The sequence below is a fragment of the Salmo salar genome, chromosome 02 (assembly GCF_965601325.2).
Source record: "Salmo salar chromosome 02, fSalSal1, whole genome shotgun sequence".
In the NCBI taxonomy this organism is placed as follows: Eukaryota; Metazoa; Chordata; class Actinopteri; order Salmoniformes; family Salmonidae; genus Salmo; species Salmo salar.
The window spans coordinates 54,289,834-54,308,181 of NC_138292.1; the positions used below are offsets into that span (position 1 = coordinate 54,289,834).

The following is an 18,348-nucleotide window of genomic DNA, read 5'->3' on the forward strand; positions in this document are numbered from 1 at the left end:
AACAAGCACAGCTGCTAACGCTGACTAACAGATTTAGTTTGTTAGGGGTTGATTCATACACAAACCACTACTACTTTCTACTTGCAAGGATTCCCTACTAAGTAAAAGATATCACTTAAGTATAAATAAAATCTGAACACATTTGAATGAGATTCAATTAAGTAATTCTCTTTACCAATCTACTGGCTTGTGAACAAAGAAAAGGACCTATGACCTTTGACATACCTCCACTGGGCTGCCCCTGCTTGACCCAGGAAGCAAACGACTGCTGGAAGTTCTTGTTCTGCTGGAAGGTGATGGGGGTGCCCACCTTGGTAGCCAGTACCACTTTGGTTCCGGGGGTGGCCTGGCCCGATAGGGTCACTACCTTGGGGGTGGAAGCTGGGGTGGCTGGGCTCCCCGTGGTGGTGACGGTGGTAGAGCCAGTGCCCGTTTTCTGGTCCAGACGCTTCTAGAACAAGAGAAACCGTGAAATAATCTGGAAAACACAAAACATCCCCATTTTTCACACAGCCAGTGGTCCTACTCACCTTGGCCTGTTCCGCCGCCTGGGCTTTCTCCTTCTCAACCCTGTGAAGACAAAAATAAATGTATCATACACAAACCACAGAAAGAGCTGGAACATAACTATTTTTTCCCCAAATGAATGCAATTAGCTATACAAAAACTATAGTATATCAAATTTATGAGTCGAAGTGAGGTCATAACAAAAGATAATGACCATTGAATTTACAGTTCACTCAAGAGAACAGCATGGAGTAAGCAGTTACTATGCCCCCTAGATCTAGTGCCCCCGTGCCCTCTGACCTCTCGGAGAAGGCCCTGATCTCCCAGAGATCCAGCTCCTCCTCGGCCACCCAGGACTCAATCACCACCGGCCCAGTTTCCTTTTTGGGCTCCGGCTTCTTGGGCCGCAGGTTGCTGGAGCGCAGGCCTTTCCTCTGTGGCGTGTGGGTCTCTGTATGTGTATGTGGAATGGATGCAAGAGAGAGGGGGACGGTAAGGGTGGTGCAAGAAAACAAAAGTAGAGGGGGAAGGAGTGAGAGAAGAATAAGAGAGAGAGAGAGAGAGATCGAGTCAAGAACGACATAAAATGAAGCAATGAGAAAAAATTAGAATGATGAGAAAAAAACACCACCACTATTCTCTTTTACATTCCATGTGGAGTTTTATTCTAGCCGGCTGCTTCTCCCTCACCTTTCGGGGTCTCGGGAGTGCCGAGGGGGCAGATGATCTTGCGGATGCAGTATTCCGAGCGGATGCCGTAGGGCCCCACGTCGCGGCGCTTGATAATCTCTGTGGTGGTGATCTCCGTCTCGGAGGTCTCTGTTGCAATGAGTGGGGATAGGGCTGGGTTGGTGTAGGATGAAGGAGGAGGAAGATGCAGAGAACAGCTCCCAAGACATGACACAGCAACGACTTAATACGCTGCCATTCAATACAGTACACAGGAATGACATTCCATGGGAAAAGCCTCGGACATTTGAGTAAAAAGTAAAAAGGAGAAGCAGAGGAAATGGGCTTCATAGTGGATATTTTAGGATATATACTGCCCTACGTATTTATTTGGACAGTAAAACTAAAACCTTTAATTTGGCTCTATAACCCAGCATTTTGGATTTGAGGTAAAAATGTTCATACGAGGCGACAGCACAGAATGTCACCTTTTAATTTGAGGGTATTTTCATACATACAGTGCCTTGAGAAAGTATTCATACCCCTTGACTTATTCCACATTTTGTTGTGTTACAGTCTGAATTCAAAATGGATTAAATATATATTCACATCCTTGAGCCAATACTTTGTAGAAGCACCTTTGGCAGCGATTACAGCTGTGAGTGTTTCTGGGTAAGTCTCTAAGAGCTTCCACACCTGGATTGTGAAACATTTGCTCATTATTCTTTTTAAATTCTTCATGCTCTGTCAAATTGGTCGTTGTTTATTGCTAGACAACAAGTTTCATGTCTTGCAATAGATTCTCAAGTAGATTTAAGTTAAAACTGTAACTCGGTCACTCAGGAACATTCCTCTCCAGGTTTCTTCCTAGGTTCCTGCCTTTCTAGGGAGTTTTTCCTAGCCACCGTGCTTCTACAGTCGTGGCCATAAGTTTTGAGAATGACACAAATATAAATTTTCACAAAGTCTGCTGCCTCAGTTTGTATGATGGCAATTTGCATATACTCCAGAATTTTAGGAAGAGTGATCAGATGAATTGCAATTAATTGCAAAGTCCCTCTTTGCCATACAAATGAACTGAATCCCCCAAAAACATTTCCTTAACGTCTCCTAAAGTTGATTCAGCTGCGGGATCGGAGCACCACCAGTACAGAGCTTGCTCAGGAACGGCAGCAGGCAGGTCTGAGTGCATCTGTACGCACAGCGAGGCGAAGACTTTTGTAGGATGGCCTGGTGTCAAGAAGGGCAGCAAAGAAGCCACTTCTCTCCAGGAAAAACATCAGGGACAGACTGATATTCTGCAAAAGGTACAGGGATTGGACAGCTGAGGACTGGGGTAAAGTCATATTCTCTGATGAATCCCCTTTCCGATTGTTTAGGGCATCCGGAAAAAAAGCTTGTCCGGAGAAGACAAGGTGAGCGCTACCATCAGTCATGTGTCATGCCAACGGTAAAGCATCCTGAGACCATTCATGTGTGGAGTAGTTTCTCAGCCAAGGGAGTGGGCTCACTCACAATTTTGCCTAAGAACACAGCCATGAATAAAGACTGGTACCAACACATCCTCCGAGAGCAACTTCTCCCAACCATCCAGGACCAGTTTGGTGACGAACAATGCCTTTTCCAGCATGATGGAGCACCTTGCCATAAGGCAAAAGTGATAACTAAGTGGCTCGGGGAACAAAACATTGATATTTTCGGTTACCGGCCCAATGCTCTAAACCCTAGGCTACTGGCCGCCCCGCTACCTGCATGTTTTGGAATATTTTTATTCTGTACAGGCTACCTTCTTTTCACTCTGTCATTTAGGTTTGTTGTGGAGTAACTCCAATGTTTTCTCCTATCACAACCATTAAACTCGGTTACTGTTTTAAAGTCCCTATTGGCCTCATGGTGAAATCCCTTAGCAGTTTCCTTCCTCTCTGGGAATTGAGTTAAGAAGTACACCTTGATCTTTGTAGTGACTGGGTGTATTGATACACCATCCAAAGTATAATTAATAACTTCACCATGCTCAAAGGGATATTCAATGTCTGCTTTTAAATTTTTTTTACCCATCTACCAATGGGCGCCGAAGACGTGAATGTCGATTAAGGCAGCCCCCCTGCACCTCTCTGATTCAGAGGGGTTGGGTTAAATGCGGAAGACACATTTTAGTTGAAGGCATTCAGTTGTACAACTGCCCCTTTCCTTTTCCAATAGGTGCCCTTTTTTTGCGAGCCATTGGAAAACCTCCCTGGTCTTTGTGGTTGAATCTGTGTTTGAAATTCACTGCTTGACTGAGGGACCTTACAGATAATTGTATGGGGCAGAGTTGCGGTCATCTTTCAGAAATCATGTTAAACCCTATTACTGCACACAGAGAGTCCATGCAAGTTAATGTGACTTGTTAACCCCCTAGAGTCGATTGACGCGCCGGTGCGTTAATGTAAGTTACATAACAAACAAATCCCCATCAAAATCCATCAGTTTAACCCTCCTGTTGTGCTCGTTTCATGTTAATTAATTCTGTGTTCCCGGTCCAAAATGACCGCCCCATTATAGCTGATTATAAATTCATAATAATACATATATTATCACCTAATGTTGTGTTAGATCTTTTTATCACCTTAAGTTCTTGTGAACATTACAAGTTTTGAACTTCTATTTGCTATTTATGGCCTGTAGGCCTCATTGACCTGAGCTCATACAACTCGTTTTTGAGTAAAAAAAGCATAATGTATGGATTATTTTGACTATAACAAATACTCAGATGAAATGTATTGTGCTATTTATCAGACTCATTTGTGTCAAAGTTTAATAATGACTCTCTCCTCCTCACCAGTGTCATGATCAAAGATATGATCAAGAGCCTCACATACAGTATATCGTTCGGTCATTGTGCTGCCACAGAATGAATTGTGAGCAAGGCCTCAAAAAAGCTTTATATACCAGAGCTGTGAGGAAAGTTCTATATATTATTGAAACAATGTTGCGATTGTTTGTGAGAATGCTGACAGGTGTGGTTCCCGTGGGGGAAGATTCTATTGGGGAAAGGTTCCCGTGGGGGTTGCCATGGAAGCCAAGAAGGGAAGTGAGGTGTGTGTGTGTGCTCAAACACACATGCATGTGGGGGTCTGGGAGAGGAAGTGTGTCCATCTGATGAATGGGCATGTGCCTGAACTCAATTTTATACACTAATTGTAGTCTCACCCATTCATTTCTAATGACCGGTCATTTTTGACCGGGAACACCACAGGTGTACAAAAGTTAAATATAACCCCCAAAACGTAATGAAAATCATCAAAATGTATTTTGTGTGTTCAGATGCCCTGTGTGGACAAAGTCATGGAACATTATGACAATCAGATTAAATTAACTACAATTTTCAGAGAGAAAACTTGTAAATTGGTCCAATTCGACAAGAACTCAGCAGGAAGGAAAAGCTAGAGATATCTGTTTAATTGAATGAGTCTCAATCCAGCACATCCGCCATTGTCGCACTTGCACATCGGAGGTGAAAGGTGGCAGAACTAGAGCGGTGTTTGTCAGACCATGAGACATCCAGAAAAATCATTCTTCTCACGTAAACGTCTGTAGAGTCCGAACGGTGTGGCCTACAAACTATTATGACCCCTCTATGGAAAAGGGAGATACTGTTTTGCTATACGACCCCTAAAAGTGTCAGGAGACTAGTCTGAAATAAGTACCGTAGATGTAATTTGCTTGGTAGCAACCAAACCGTTTGAGCTACAAACGAATGGGCAGCACATTTTTACTCCTGAACTTATTTAGGCTTGCAATAACAAAAGGGGGTGAATACTTATTGACTCAAGACATTTACATTTTTTTTTTAAATTGGTTCATATTTTCACTTTGACATTATGGGGTATTTGTGTAGGCCAGTGACAAAAAAATCTACATTTAATACATTTTAAATTCAGGCTGTAACACAACAAAATGTGGAAAAGGTCAAGGGGTGTGAACACTTTCTGAAGGCACTATCAGTTTCACAGTTGAGAAATTAAAGCACTTTATGTATCTAGTCCCCCAATTAAAAGGTGTCATAAGTATTTGGACAAATGCACTCGTATGTGTAGTAAAAAGTTTGGTAATTGGTCCCATATTCTTAGCATGCAATGACTACATCAAGCTTGTACACTTCCCCTACAATGTACACTACCGTTCAACAGTTTGGGGTCACTTAGAAATGTCCTTATTTTTGAAAGAAAAGCTACATTTTTTGTTCATTAAAATAACATCAAATTGATCAGAAAGCAGTGTAGACATTAATGTTGTAAATGACTATTGTAACCGGAAACGGCAGATTTTAATGGAGTATCTACATAGGCGTACAGAGGCTCATTATCAGCAACCAGCACTCCTGTGTTCCAATGGCACGTTGTGTTAGCTAATCCAAGTTTATCATTTTAAAAGGCTAATTGATCATTAGAAAACCCTTTTGCAATTATGTTAGCACAGCTGAAAAATGTTGTTCTGAATAAAGAAGCTGGAGCATCAGCATTTGTGGGTTCGATTACAAGCTCAAAATGTCCAGAACTTTCTTCTGAAACTCGTCAGTCTATTCTTGTTCTGAGAAAGGAAGGCTATTCTATTTGAGAAACAGACGCCTCACAAGTCCTCAACTGGCAGCTTCATTAAATAGTACCCACAAAACACCAGTCTCAATGTCAACAGTGAAGAGGCGACTCCGGGATGCTGGCCTTCTAGGCAGAGTTGCAAAGAAAAAGCCATATCTCAGGCTGGCCAATAAAAATAAAAGATTAAAAAAAAGAAAAGATTAAAATGGGCAAAAGAACACAGACACTGGACAGAGGAACTCTGCCCCTTCACTGTTGACGTTGAGACTGGTGTTTTGCGGGTACCATTTAATGGAGATGCCAGTTGAGGACTTGTGAGGCGTCTGTTTCTCAAACTAGAGACACTAATGTACTTGTCCTCTTGCTCAGTTGTGCACTGGGGCCTCCCACTCTTTATATTCTGGTTAGAGCCAGTTTGTGCTGTTCTGTGAAGGGAGTAGTACACAGTGTTGTACGAGATCTTCAGTTTCTTGGCAATTTCTTCATTTCTCAGAACAAGAATAGACTGACGAGTTTCAGAAGAAAGTGCTTTGTTTCTGGCCATTTTGAGCCGGTAATCAAACCCACAAATGCTGATGCTCCAGATACTAGTCTAAAGAAGGCCAGTTGTATTGCTTCTTTAATCAGAACAACTGTTTTCAGCTGTGCTAACAAGGGTTTTCTAATGATAAATTAGCCTTTTAAAATAATAAACTTGGATTAGCTAACACAACGTGCCATTGGAACACAGGAGTGATGGTTGCTCATAATGGGCCTCTGTACGCCTATGTAGATATTCCATTATTCCATTAAAAATCTGCCGTTTCCAGCTACAATAGTCATTTACAACATCAACAATGTCTACATTGTATTTCTGATCAATTTGATGTTATTTTAATGGACAAAAAAATGTGCTTTTCTTTCAAAAACAAGGACATTTCTAAGTGACACCAAACTTTTGAACGGTAGTGTATATGGGTGGGTGGGTGTTGCGGTACATGCAGAGAAAGGATGGTCTACCTGTGCGCGTGGTGCCTACAGCGGCGGAGGGCTTGACGGCCATGTCGTCCCACCTCAGACAGGCCCACAGTAGCCTCAGCATCAGACTGACTCCTGCCAGGGACTTCACTGTCTGGAGACGGTACCTGCAGAGAGAGACAAATAGGTTACCACACACACAGGAGCACAAGCGCGTGCACGTACACACATATACGCACGCGCAAAGACAACTGTCTGGGGTCACCAACACACACAGCCTATGTCTGCTACCATAAAGGTACATGAGCACATACACACTCACACAGAGTTCATAAAATGAATAAGTCAACCCTGGCAGCCAGGTAAAATGACCGTGTTAGTTCCTTGTTACCGAGGTTGGCTATGAACCTGACTCTTTGGTATGCTTCCTCAATTGGCCATTTAAAAAGGTTGAACAAATGTAAAAAAAGAAAAGAAAATACAAAAAAACATATTGGGACAGTAAAGGAGTGCATCCCAAAAGGCACTCTAATTCCTATAGAGTGCACTACTATACCATAGTATGCCATAGGGCCCCGGTCAAAAGTAGTGCACTATATAGGGAATAGGGTGCCATTTGGGATGCACACAGGGAAAGACATTCCTCCTTGTCCAGTGTGACTGACTGGCCACAGGCAGGGAAAACATCCTCAGAGTGGTTAATGCGCAACGCGAATATCCTGACACTTGCAGACCGCCAGTATGATTCACGTCTAGCAGTAAAAAGGCAGTGGTCAAAATAACCTGAGGTCTCTCTGTGAGAGCCACAACAGAGTCACAGGGGCCAAACCCACTACCGGCAAACAGAAGGCATAACCAACAAATCAACAGGACAGACGTGAATATCGTTCGCCGGAGCATTAATGCTCGAGGTTCCAGTTTTTGTGGTGCAGTGACTGTATCATAGCTCAGAGTTGATGGAGTGCAAGGCTGAAACTAACGCTAATCATAAATCAGATGGAGCACTAGAAAACTCATATTTAAGGCCCTGAGTTTTCCCTAGCCAGGTAGTCTGGCAAAACTCAGGGCCTTAATCATATCAAATAATGCAGTTAGTTAAAGAGCTAACCCGTTGAAAACAGGGGAGCGAATGAGAAATCTTAAAAACTGTGTTCTCACCTCCATGTGATGCCATAGGTGGGTCTGGGCGAGGGGTAGGGCCAGATGTCCGGGGCCGGCTTGGCGTTGTAGCTGAAGATGGACACCTCCCGGATGCCACCCCGCCGTGCCAGCTTCTTCAGGTCGTTGTTGGGCAGGACAAAAATGCTCTTACGCTGGCTCTTGGTAACAAACTTGCGGTAGGATGGCAAGGCGGTTCCCGAGCGCGTCTTCTTGGTGCGCGAGAACTTGAGGAGGCGAACGCGGCCCTTGGTGGAGGTCGTCGAGGTCACGACCCCCGAAACAGAGGAGGTTGAACGAGAGGACTCCTTGTGGGCGGCGATGAGCGTGGTCTTGTACTCGGTCACCGTTTCGCTGTGGCTCTCGTCCGATTGGCTGTCGGGCGTGGGTGAGCGCATTTTGGTCACGGTGGTTTTGGTCATGGTGGTGAGTGTGGACACCGCGCTGCTCTCGGTGGTTGAGACAATGGGCGCGGGCGTCGTCCCCAAAGAGCTTGAGACCCCCGCCGTTAGCCGAGACTCTGTGGATACCGTGGTGGTTGTGGTGGTTACCTGGGTGAGTATGGTCTTACAGAGGGATCCCACCCCACTGTTGCTGCTCTCCTCCGCAGAGCGCACCGACGAGGGGGACATTTTGTTGGGCGTGGCAGCATCGAGCTTAACTTCCATGGGCTGGGTGTTGTTAAGCTGCTGGGTGCTCTGGGTGGTCGTAGATCCGAGCGCCTCCATGTTGTTTTCCAGCCCGGCCACCTTCACCGGGGGCTGGCAGTCCTGCACCGACACTATGACCTTGCTCTCCACCTCTACCCTTGGAGCCGGCCTTGGTTCCGTGCTGTCCGGCCCAGTCCTCTCGGCTACAGGGGCCACATTGCCGTTGAGCAAGGGCTTATGGGTAGAGCCTACTTGACCCTCTCCCTCCGCCTTGCCTAGGCTGTTCACTTTGACCTCAGAGCTGTTAGTGTGAACGTTGGAGGGCTCGTTAGGAGTTAGTAAAGAGTTGGTCAAGGCTTTAGCCTCCACGCTGTCATTTCCATTGATCAGAGGTAGAGAGGAGTGCTGGGACCCAGTGGCGATGGCCTCAGTGATGCTCTGTCCATTGCCCTGCCTCTGCTCGGGCCCCTTCCCGTTCTTCTCTGTGCTTTGCTGGGGGGGATTAGGAACAGTAGTTGCACTATGGCTGCCCTCCTGGGTTATAGTGCTTGGAGAAATCGTTGTGGAGTGTGGTTTAAAAATGGCCACTTCAGGTCCTGCACCCTCGGTGGAAGTGGGCTTGTCGCTGGAAGACTCTGATGGTCTACCAGTGTAGTGGATCCCACCCGAACTCTGAGTTTCCATTGGTTCTGCTGTGCTGCTGGGCCTTTTAAGGCCTTCCTGCCCTGAACCGACCCCTGTGGGCCCTATAGTCCTCTCAGGGAGGTTTCCCTCCTGTTTCTGGGGGGTCATTTGGTTTTGTGTCCTAGGGAATGCTTCAGCTGCAGGCTCTTTGGCTGGGGTCGCTGTGGCTGGGTGAGGGAACCCCTCAGCGGTCTTTGAAGGGCCCGCCTGCACCTCCCCTTTGACTGACAATGGAGCAAGCGCAGGTGGCACCGAAGGGGTGCTGAACTCCAATTTCACTGTGGGACTCTGGGCCTGGGTCGGAGTTTGGGGCTGGAGTGGGGTCTGCGGCAGGGCCGGGGTGGTCTTCACTGGGGTAGGCTTGGCCAGGGAGACCTGAGCCCTCTGCTTCTCCTCCAGTGCGTGCTGCTTGACGCGCCGCTCCAGCAGACCGTCCAGCTTGGAGGCCTTGACCTTCTTCTTGTAGGCCACGCGCATCAGGAAGCCCTGGGCCACGTCCACCACGTCGTAGTTGAAGGGCCTTGCATTCCCCTCACCGAGCTCCTGCCTCACGGACGTTGTCTCCGTCTCGGTCCCTGGGCTGCTGCAGGTTCCTGAGAGAAAAACAAAATGGACACATAAGTTACTGGATCATCCTTTTTATCCTCTCGTCAGAACAATGGTGAAGAAGCTTAGTGCCCAAGTATGGAAGTATGTGAGCCTCCCTTCACATTGGCATGTAGAGCAGTATGAGATCTGATTGATTCAATAATACGTGTGACTGATATTGCACGTGTTAGTAAGCGAAGTTAAAGCTAAAAATCAATAAGGGAGAATGACCGTCTATAAAAGCGCTAACCTTTTTCATCATCTTGTCCTGAGTCTGAGAGGCTAGGGTCCACCTCCATCTTGTCAGCAGCCTCCTCTGCAGCGTAGTCTTGCATCTTCACTTTTGCTGGCCCGTCACTCTCTTCTTTCTTTCCCTCATCTGGCTTTTCCATCGTCTTCTCTCCCGACAGGCGGTCTGCTGAGGGCTCTGGGGTGGTAGTGGTGGTGGTGGTAGCACCCCCATCTTTCTCTACGGGTCTTCTGCTTCCCTGGGGTTCTGAAACTACAGTTTTGAACAACCTTGGCCTTGGACCCAAGTCCAGCAAGTTGCATTTCTCGCCACGTCTGGCAGCTGCAAAGGAAGAAAACATACATGTTTTAGTTATCATAGACACATTTATATTAGTAGACAATTTCACAGAGGACATTATCCCATGTGACTTAATAATTGAATCGTACATTTCTCACAACTTGTAGCAATTAAGAAATAAGAGGTGTTTGACAGCTACATTTGTCCACTGAATTCCTTGATTTTTTTCAAACCAAATCATAGAGATGGATAAATATCTCTATTTGGATATATTTCGTTTTTGCATTGACATTGCCAGTGCCGTCACAGATGCCATAAAGGCACAGATACAAAGATGAGAGCTCTATCTATCTCTATGAAGAGGACACAAACTAGAACGCTCCTGCTGACCTTCCAGCTCGGCGCGGTAGTTGGCGTTGGTGTTGCCGGGCAGCTTGGTCAGGAAGCGGTGCACATGCGTCTTGCTGATCCAACTCCAGCCGCCCCAGCCCGTCACGCGATACTCCTCTCCCTTCTGCTTCCACACCTTCACACGGGAGAGAGAGAGAGAGAGACAGACAGAGACGGAAAGAGCAGAATGACGGAAGTGGAAAGGAGAGAGAGGGGGGAGGGTACAAAGGGAAGAAAGCGGGCAGCAGAGAGAGAAGGGGGGAACGAGTGATAAAGAGGACAGGAGTGAGAGAAGGGGGAGAGAGAGAGAGAATTGAGAGGGCCATAGGGTATTCACACCCACCATTAAGTAAACACATCTAGTAGGGCCACTATGTGAAAGTTGACACTCCCCCCGGAGCTCGGACACTCACGCCTCATCAAAGGGCTTTCAGCACCGTTCGCCATTCTGGGAGGCAGGAAGTTGCAATTAAACACGTCCTGGCGATTAGGGGTGATGGTGAACGGCCCGGTCATAAATAGAGTGGTAGCGCTTGGACTTAAAAGGGCCTGGGCGCGGTCGGTAAACAAGGGCCAGATGAAAAGGGTGTATGTGTCTGTGCATGTGTAGCAGCCCTTAAGTGTGTGTATGTGTCTGAGTGAGTGTGTCTGTGTGCAGGTGTGTGTGTGTGTGTGTGTGTGTAATACCTGGTGCTTGATGGGGAAGGTGTACTTGACCCAGGTGGCCTGCTGCATGGTCTCCTCGTCCTCCAGCTTCTTCTCCCTTTTCTTTACCTTCTCCTTCTCCTCCCGCTCCATGGACGTCATACGGTGTAGCCTGCATGGTGGCACAGAAAGGGAGACGAGAGAGAAAGTCAAACAGTCGGTTCAAAAGCGGCTTCCTTCAATACACTCTGGTGTGAGTGAAAGGTCTGGGCTAGCCCGGATCAAAAAGTAGGAGGGTAACTCCCTCGTTGCTCTTGGCAAGGCCCCATGCAACACACACACAAATGATGCGAGCCCCTTGACTGACTCTGCACACCCACCCTTACTATAACATAACCAAGTCTTAAGGAGGGGGATTGGGGTCTATACCCATCAGTAGAACAAGTAGCAGTGTTTCCCCCAGTATATAAATATTGTGCAACACGCCGGGGGTGGGCCATTTGATCTGCTGCTGATCACCTCTGGGTAAACTGGTCTTCGTGTGAGGGACGGGAGGGGACAGAGGAGCTGCTAGAGCAGGGCAACGTTCTAAATGGCACGCTATTCCCCATGTAGCGTACTACTTTTGTAGTGTACTATACAGGGAATAGGATTCCATTTGGAAGGCACTGTGTGCCAATGTTTATACAAGCATATCACTTTGAATGCATTGCTTCATACTATTTTTAGGTTTTATTTAACCAGGCAAGTCAGTTACAAACTAATTCTTATTTACAATGACGGCCTACTTGTAAAGCCCCCCCCCCCAACCCAGACAACGCTGGGCCAATTGTCCGCCGCCCTATGGGACTCCTGATCACGGACCGTTGTGATACAGCCAGGGATCGAACCCGGGTCCTTAGTGATGCCTCTAGCACTGCAATGCAGTGCCTTAGACCGGTGCATCGGGAGGCCCACTAGGGATGCAACGAATCTTTTGGGAGTCCTTTAGCACCCAGCTCCTCAAAACCTCTAGCCACTAGATGTGCTTTAGGCACTATTCCAGTTAAGGATTCTTTAAGGGTACACACCCACCTTGTTGAGACACATTTTTGGCCAATGTCTTTGACTTCCACAAACACTCCATTTTTCCTCCAATTACAGGGCTCATCTAGCTTAGCTGAGTCAAAAGACACACCCTTTTTTTCCAAGTACACTTTTCATTTTGAATGTCATTCTGTTTCTCGATTTTCCATTTGTTCAATTCTGAGCTTATCTACTAGTGACAGGTCAGCTGACCCTGTTGTACCAGAAATTATAGCTGGTTCAGAGTTGTACCAGTTCTGGTGTTTTCCTTTGGCTTTTCCTGCTCGTCCAATGACGGTTGCTGTATGTGGAATACCATTTTCTTGTCCATGTATTTAACAGTTGTCCAGTTTTCAGATTGGAACAACCATGTTGTCTTAACACATGTGGCTGTTGTTGGATGTTTTCCTAATTTGAACTCTCAACAGTATTACCTGTGTCATGGTTGAAGGTCTCTGCTCAATTTCCTGTGTCAGTTTCAGTGTCCATTAGGGATGCACGATATATCGGTGAACATATCGGAATCGGCCGATATTAGCTAAAACCGCCAACATCGGTATCAGCTGATGTCTAGTTTAACACCGATGTACAAAACCGATGTCAAAGCTGACGTGCATACCTATATAATGTAGGTACATGACGTAATGACGGCACGTAAAATTCTGCGCTACACGTGCAACACAGCATTCCTAACCTAGCCCACAATGTCTGCTCTGTGGATCGAGCAGTCAACAAGTCGAGCAGTCATTTGAAAGAGAAAGAACATTTCAGCAAGACAACTCAAAAGGCAAAATCCATTAAAGCCAAGATAATGGAAATCATTTCCCTTGACAATCAACGGTTCTCTGTTGTGGGCTTTCGCCGACTGGTCAAGCACCGGTTCACACTACCAAGTGCGACCTGACCGGAGTTACACAGTAATAGCTTCACTGCTATTAGCTTCACGACATACATACTATGGAATGCCGTTTGGGTCTTCCTGTGTCAAAAAAGATACAGTAGCACTGTCAAAGCTGTACAAAAATGCAATACATGGCTGCCATTGCACTCAGGCCAGGTTCATCAACAAGACTCCTGCGCAGGCGCACTAATAACAGAGTGATAGAGCCGTAATAACAGAAATATAGGGATACTTAAAACATTAACTTAAGTGGTCATTTTGTTTTTTTACATGCAAAAGTGAAATAGGTGTATTTATGCTGTTGCACAGATCGCTTTATATACCGTATCTATTCAAAGAAACTACAGATAGTTTGAGAACTTTAGCATGACAGAAATATAATGCTTCTTTGTTCACATCTCCAACCACCCCGCCCTGGGTATTCAGCAGCTGCCACTGGTCTAGGGTTTGCACTTGTTCTAAGAAGTCCGACTTTGAAGTGGCTGCAGACTTGTATGATTAAATGGTATTAAGGAATTATTTGAAGTGGTAATGTAAAGATGACATAACACTGTAAATTAGGTTCCCTTGATGATTTGATGGCAGTTTAAAGTGAAAGACGTGACTGCGTGTGTGTGTGCTCTGAGTCTACTCGCCTAGTGTGTCCCAGAGAGTCCTTCCAGACAGGGAGCAGGGCCACAGGTTTGATGGCACACTCCAAGATGGCCATGGCCAGGGCAAACTCCCTGGCCTTACTGCACATCTGCACCGCCTTAATCCAGTTGTTCCTGATGAAAACCAAAACAAAGCCAAAGAGAGTCAGACAATGGTGTTATCCATCATATGGAAGCATGGTGACATCAGACAATGACAGTGTGACTTTATCTGTCACCTGGGACTGCTGGGATCAGAACTGAACAAGAGCAGAAGACGCTAACTTCAACGAACATTTAAAAACAAACATGTTAGCACCAAATTATGTCACAAATTACTATCTAAATGATAGCCTGTGCCCCCTCCCCCAACGAGGAAGAGCACACAATGGTTAAACGAACACTTAACCCCCTAAGGTCGATGTCCACGCCCCCTGCATACATTTCAATTAGCATAATACAACAACAGAAAAAATAAAAAACTCAGTTTAAGTTAGAGATTGTTTTTTTGCATTGGATCAGTCTCAATTCACCTAATCCGCCTATGTCGCACTTCCGCATCTGCGGTGAAAGAGCTAGAGCGGTGTTTGTCAGACCATGAGACAAATGGAGACTGTTCAATGCCAAAAATAAGGGGTTAAATACATGTCCAAAAAAATGTATGTTTCCCAATCTTTCTTCTCTCTCTCAGATATAGGACAGACACTTGAAAACAAAATTCCCTTCGATTTTTTTGAGGGGACTGATGTTCAATGTAGTGAATCTGCTATTCAACGCGTTTGTATGGGCTAATAGCAGTAACGCAAAGAAATATAATCATTCTACATTTTGTTTTTATACTTCAAGGGGTCTTAAAATTCTAAATCAAATAGCTTAGTAGAACCCCCCCACACACACACACACACCCCTGGCTTAGACTCTTATGGGTTAAAAACATTTTGATCAAATTCTTACATAACATATAAATCAACCAACTAGGATCTCAAAACCACCCAGAGCCCACATTCCATCCGTACCGGTGTGAGGCCCAGTTGGGGTGCATGAAGGGTGCGGGCACGTTGGTCTCCAGCTGGATGATGGTGAGGCGCAGCGTGGAGATGGTCAGCACTTTGGAGCCGTGGATGGAGCCGTTCCACTTGAAGTCGCCTGCTGGCGTCATGCAAAACTGGATAATAAAATATGTTTTATAAGTAGAGAGCTTTTCTTTACATGGGGAAATCACAAAGCACTGTACATCTAAAAGAAACTTAAAATTGCTTTAAGGAGCAACAATTAGAAAGATGGAAGAAAACAGCTCAAATCAAACAAGGAAGACTGAAAGGTGGCATCAAAGGCTTAACTTCTATGGGCTAGCGTCCCACCTGTGCGACACAGCCAGTGAAATATCAGGGCGGCAAATTCAAAAACAACAAAATGTCATAATTCAACTTTCTCAAACATACAACTATTTTACACCATTTTAAAGATACACTTCTCCTTGATGTAACCACATTGTCCGATTTCAAAAAGGCTTTACAGCGAAAGCAAAACATTAGATTATGTTAGGAGAGTACATAGACAAAAATAATCACACAGCCATTTTCCAAGCAAGAACATGTGTCAATAAAACCCAAAACACAGCTCAATGAAGCACTAACCTTTGACGATCTTCATCAGATGACACTCCTAGGACATTATGTTACACAATACATGTATGTTTTGTTCGATAAAGTTCATATTTATATCCAAAAACAGCATTTTACATTGGTGTTCAGAAAATGTATTCCCACCAAAACGTCCTGTGAATGTGCACATCAATTTACAAAAATACTCATCATAAACGTTGACAAAAAATATTTAAGAATTATAGATAGACTACCCCTGGAAGCAACCGCTGTGTCAGATTTTAAAATAGCTTTACGGAGAAAGCACATTTTTCAATATTCTGAGTACATAGCTCAGCCATAAACTCAGAATTAGTATTAGAAATATTCTCTTACCTTTGCTGATCTTCGTCAGAAAGGCACTCCCAGGACTGCTACTTCCACAAGAAATGTTGTTTTTGTTCCAAATAATCCATATTTATGTACAAATACCTCCGTTTTGTTCGCGCGTACAGATCACTTATCCAAAGGCATAACGCGCGAGCGTGGAACGAGAAGCATGTCAAACGCTGTTTAAAATAAATCTTTATGGTATTTTTTATGTTAAATTGCGATAATATTCCAACCGGACAATAGCATATTCATTCAAGAAGAAAAAGAAGGAACGGCGTGCTCGCGTGCCCGCGCATATCCAATCCCTTTGTTGCCAGGCAGACCACTCAGTGAATGAGCTCTTATACTCTGCCCAGTGACAGGAGAATGCTCAAACCACTTTCTGAAGGCTTTAGGCAACCAATGGAAGCCTTAGGAAGTGCAACGTCACCCCACAGACACTGTAGCTTCGATAGAGAATCAAAAGAAGAACTACAATTCTCAGACTTTCCACTTCCTGCTTGAATTTTTCTCCGGTTTTTGCCTGCCATATGAGTTCTGTTATACTCACAGACACCATTCAAAAAGTTTTAGAAACTTCAGAGTGTTTTCTATCCAAATCTACTAATAATATGCATATTCTAGTTTCTGGGCCAGAGTAGTAACCTGTTTAAATTGGGTACGTTTTTCATCCGGCCGTGAAAATACTGCCCCCTAGCCCAGACAGGTTAAAGGGATACTTCCGAGTTTTGGGCAATGAAGCAAGTTATCTACTTCCCTCACAGTCAGACAAATTCATGAATACCATTCTTATGTCTCTGTGTGCGGTTTGAAGAAAGTTGCTAACTAGGGAAGTAGATAAAGGGCTTCATTGCCAAAATCTTAAAGTATCCCTTTAAACAGTTGAACGTAAAACTTAGCGCAAGTGTTTATTTGTTCAAGTTTTTGTTGACTCCTTCAGGTGTGTACAAGCTAAAGTTATCTTAAAATAAGTTTTATCTTAAAGTTTACCTTGTGCGAGAGGTGTCGCCGCTTGTCCAGGTCCTCGCGGTGCTGGGGCTTGTTGAGGGCCAGCGTATTTCCGCTGTATTGGTTGTGGTAGACGCGGTACTTGCCCTCCTGGCCCAGCTTGAAGAAGTGGCTGAGTGTGCCCTTCATCACCACTTCCTTGCTTGTTAGGCTGCGGGTGCTGAGTCGTGACACGTCGCCTGCCGGGGTCACCACCAGCACCTGGAGTGAGGAGAGGGGGGGATCAAATCCAAGGTAAATCAAATACATTATATTTTGATAACAGACGAGCGACACTTGAATTGAAATAAATGCATGATATTTTTAGAACAAAACATTTGGCCCACGATTCCGGAAAAAGTTTGGTGCACCGGGCAACAACCTAAGGATAGCTAGGAATCCAACGGCTAATCAATATTTTTTGTAGATGAATAGTGATCACCTCTTTGCCCTCCTTGTAGCCCTTGTTGGCCTCGTTCACAGCTTCCTCCACCTTCTTGCTCTTCAGCTGGCTCAGCTTACTCTCCGGGTTACGCAGGCGGGTCACCATGCGGCCTCCCGGAGTGACTGCCGACCGCTTTCCACCGGCCTCGCCGTTAACCCCCTGGTCGTCCTGGCTGTTGATAGAGGACTGAGAGGACCTGTCGGCCAGGTCGGGCTCCTCCGGGACCCTGGGGGCCTCCCTGGCAATGGTGCTGCTGTTACTGTTCTCCTCACCACTGGGATGAGGGGGCTGGCTCAGGCTGGGGACCCCCTCTCCCCTGGGAGAGATAGACTCAGAACCTGCCTTCTCTAAAACCACAAATACATTTGAAAAAAAATAAAATAAATCGCAACATAAGTCACTATTTAAAATCATGCTTTAAAGGGATGTTATATTGCAAAATTAAAGTTTGTTATTTTCAGACATCGAAGTTAGTCATAGGTCAAAATGAGTCCACATCCCACACAATCATGCATGTCGATTCCAGCTATATGCCTCCACCCAAATGAACAATAAGCGCCAGGGAATCCGGAAATTATATGGTGCCTATCTTTTTCATTCATTTTGGATTGAGGCATGTAATCAAATCTAGATATTTTTGTTTGCCTGGGATGTGGACTTCTCAAGAGAAGACAGTCCCTTCAAAAGTTAAAATGACATGCAACAGTGCCCTCTAGTGTCATGAAGCAGCATGCGCGTCATTCCTGTAGTGCCCACACACAGCCTTTTACACAGCCAATAGGGTATGATGATTCATAGTTATAGTGATCTGGACCCATGCATTAAAGGCATGTTTTACACGTAAGGTTCGGAATCAAATGCATTGTCTTAAACTCATGGTGATTCATGCCAAGCTATTTAGTCTGATTGCATATCAAAGCAATTAGCTTTAAGTGTTCTTTTGGAATGAAATAAAAGCATGTATTCGGCAGAGTTGCGACAAGCG

The 18,348-nt window shown here is 45.3% G+C and overlaps 1 protein-coding gene across 4 annotated transcripts in view; it reads right to left on the reverse strand.

The window, feature by feature from the left end:
- Positions 1 to 18,348, reverse strand: part of LOC106585727 (nucleosome-remodeling factor subunit BPTF) — a 50,521-nt gene that overhangs the window by 15,191 nt on the left and 16,982 nt on the right. For 2 of the 4 annotated variants that reach the window (XM_082964786.1, XM_082964783.1), the window contains exons 6-18: positions 17,361 to 17,710; positions 16,922 to 17,140; positions 14,972 to 15,120; positions 13,959 to 14,090; positions 11,400 to 11,529; positions 10,713 to 10,848; positions 10,044 to 10,364; positions 7,872 to 9,798; positions 6,756 to 6,880; positions 1,198 to 1,350; positions 808 to 958; positions 531 to 570; positions 226 to 451 (exon numbers count right to left, since the gene is read on the reverse strand). In XM_082964786.1, coding sequence (XP_082820912.1) covers positions 226 to 451; positions 531 to 570; positions 808 to 958; positions 1,198 to 1,350; positions 6,756 to 6,880; positions 7,872 to 9,798; positions 10,044 to 10,364; positions 10,713 to 10,848; positions 11,400 to 11,529; positions 13,959 to 14,090; positions 14,972 to 15,120; positions 16,922 to 17,140; positions 17,361 to 17,710 — 4,059 coding nt within the window. The remainder of the gene's footprint in view (positions 1 to 225; positions 452 to 530; positions 571 to 807; positions 959 to 1,197; positions 1,351 to 6,755; positions 6,881 to 7,871; positions 9,799 to 10,043; positions 10,365 to 10,712; positions 10,849 to 11,399; positions 11,530 to 13,958; positions 14,091 to 14,971; positions 15,121 to 16,921; positions 17,141 to 17,360; positions 17,711 to 18,348) is intronic. The other 2 variants (XM_082964784.1, XM_082964785.1) reach the window with 2 other exon arrangements.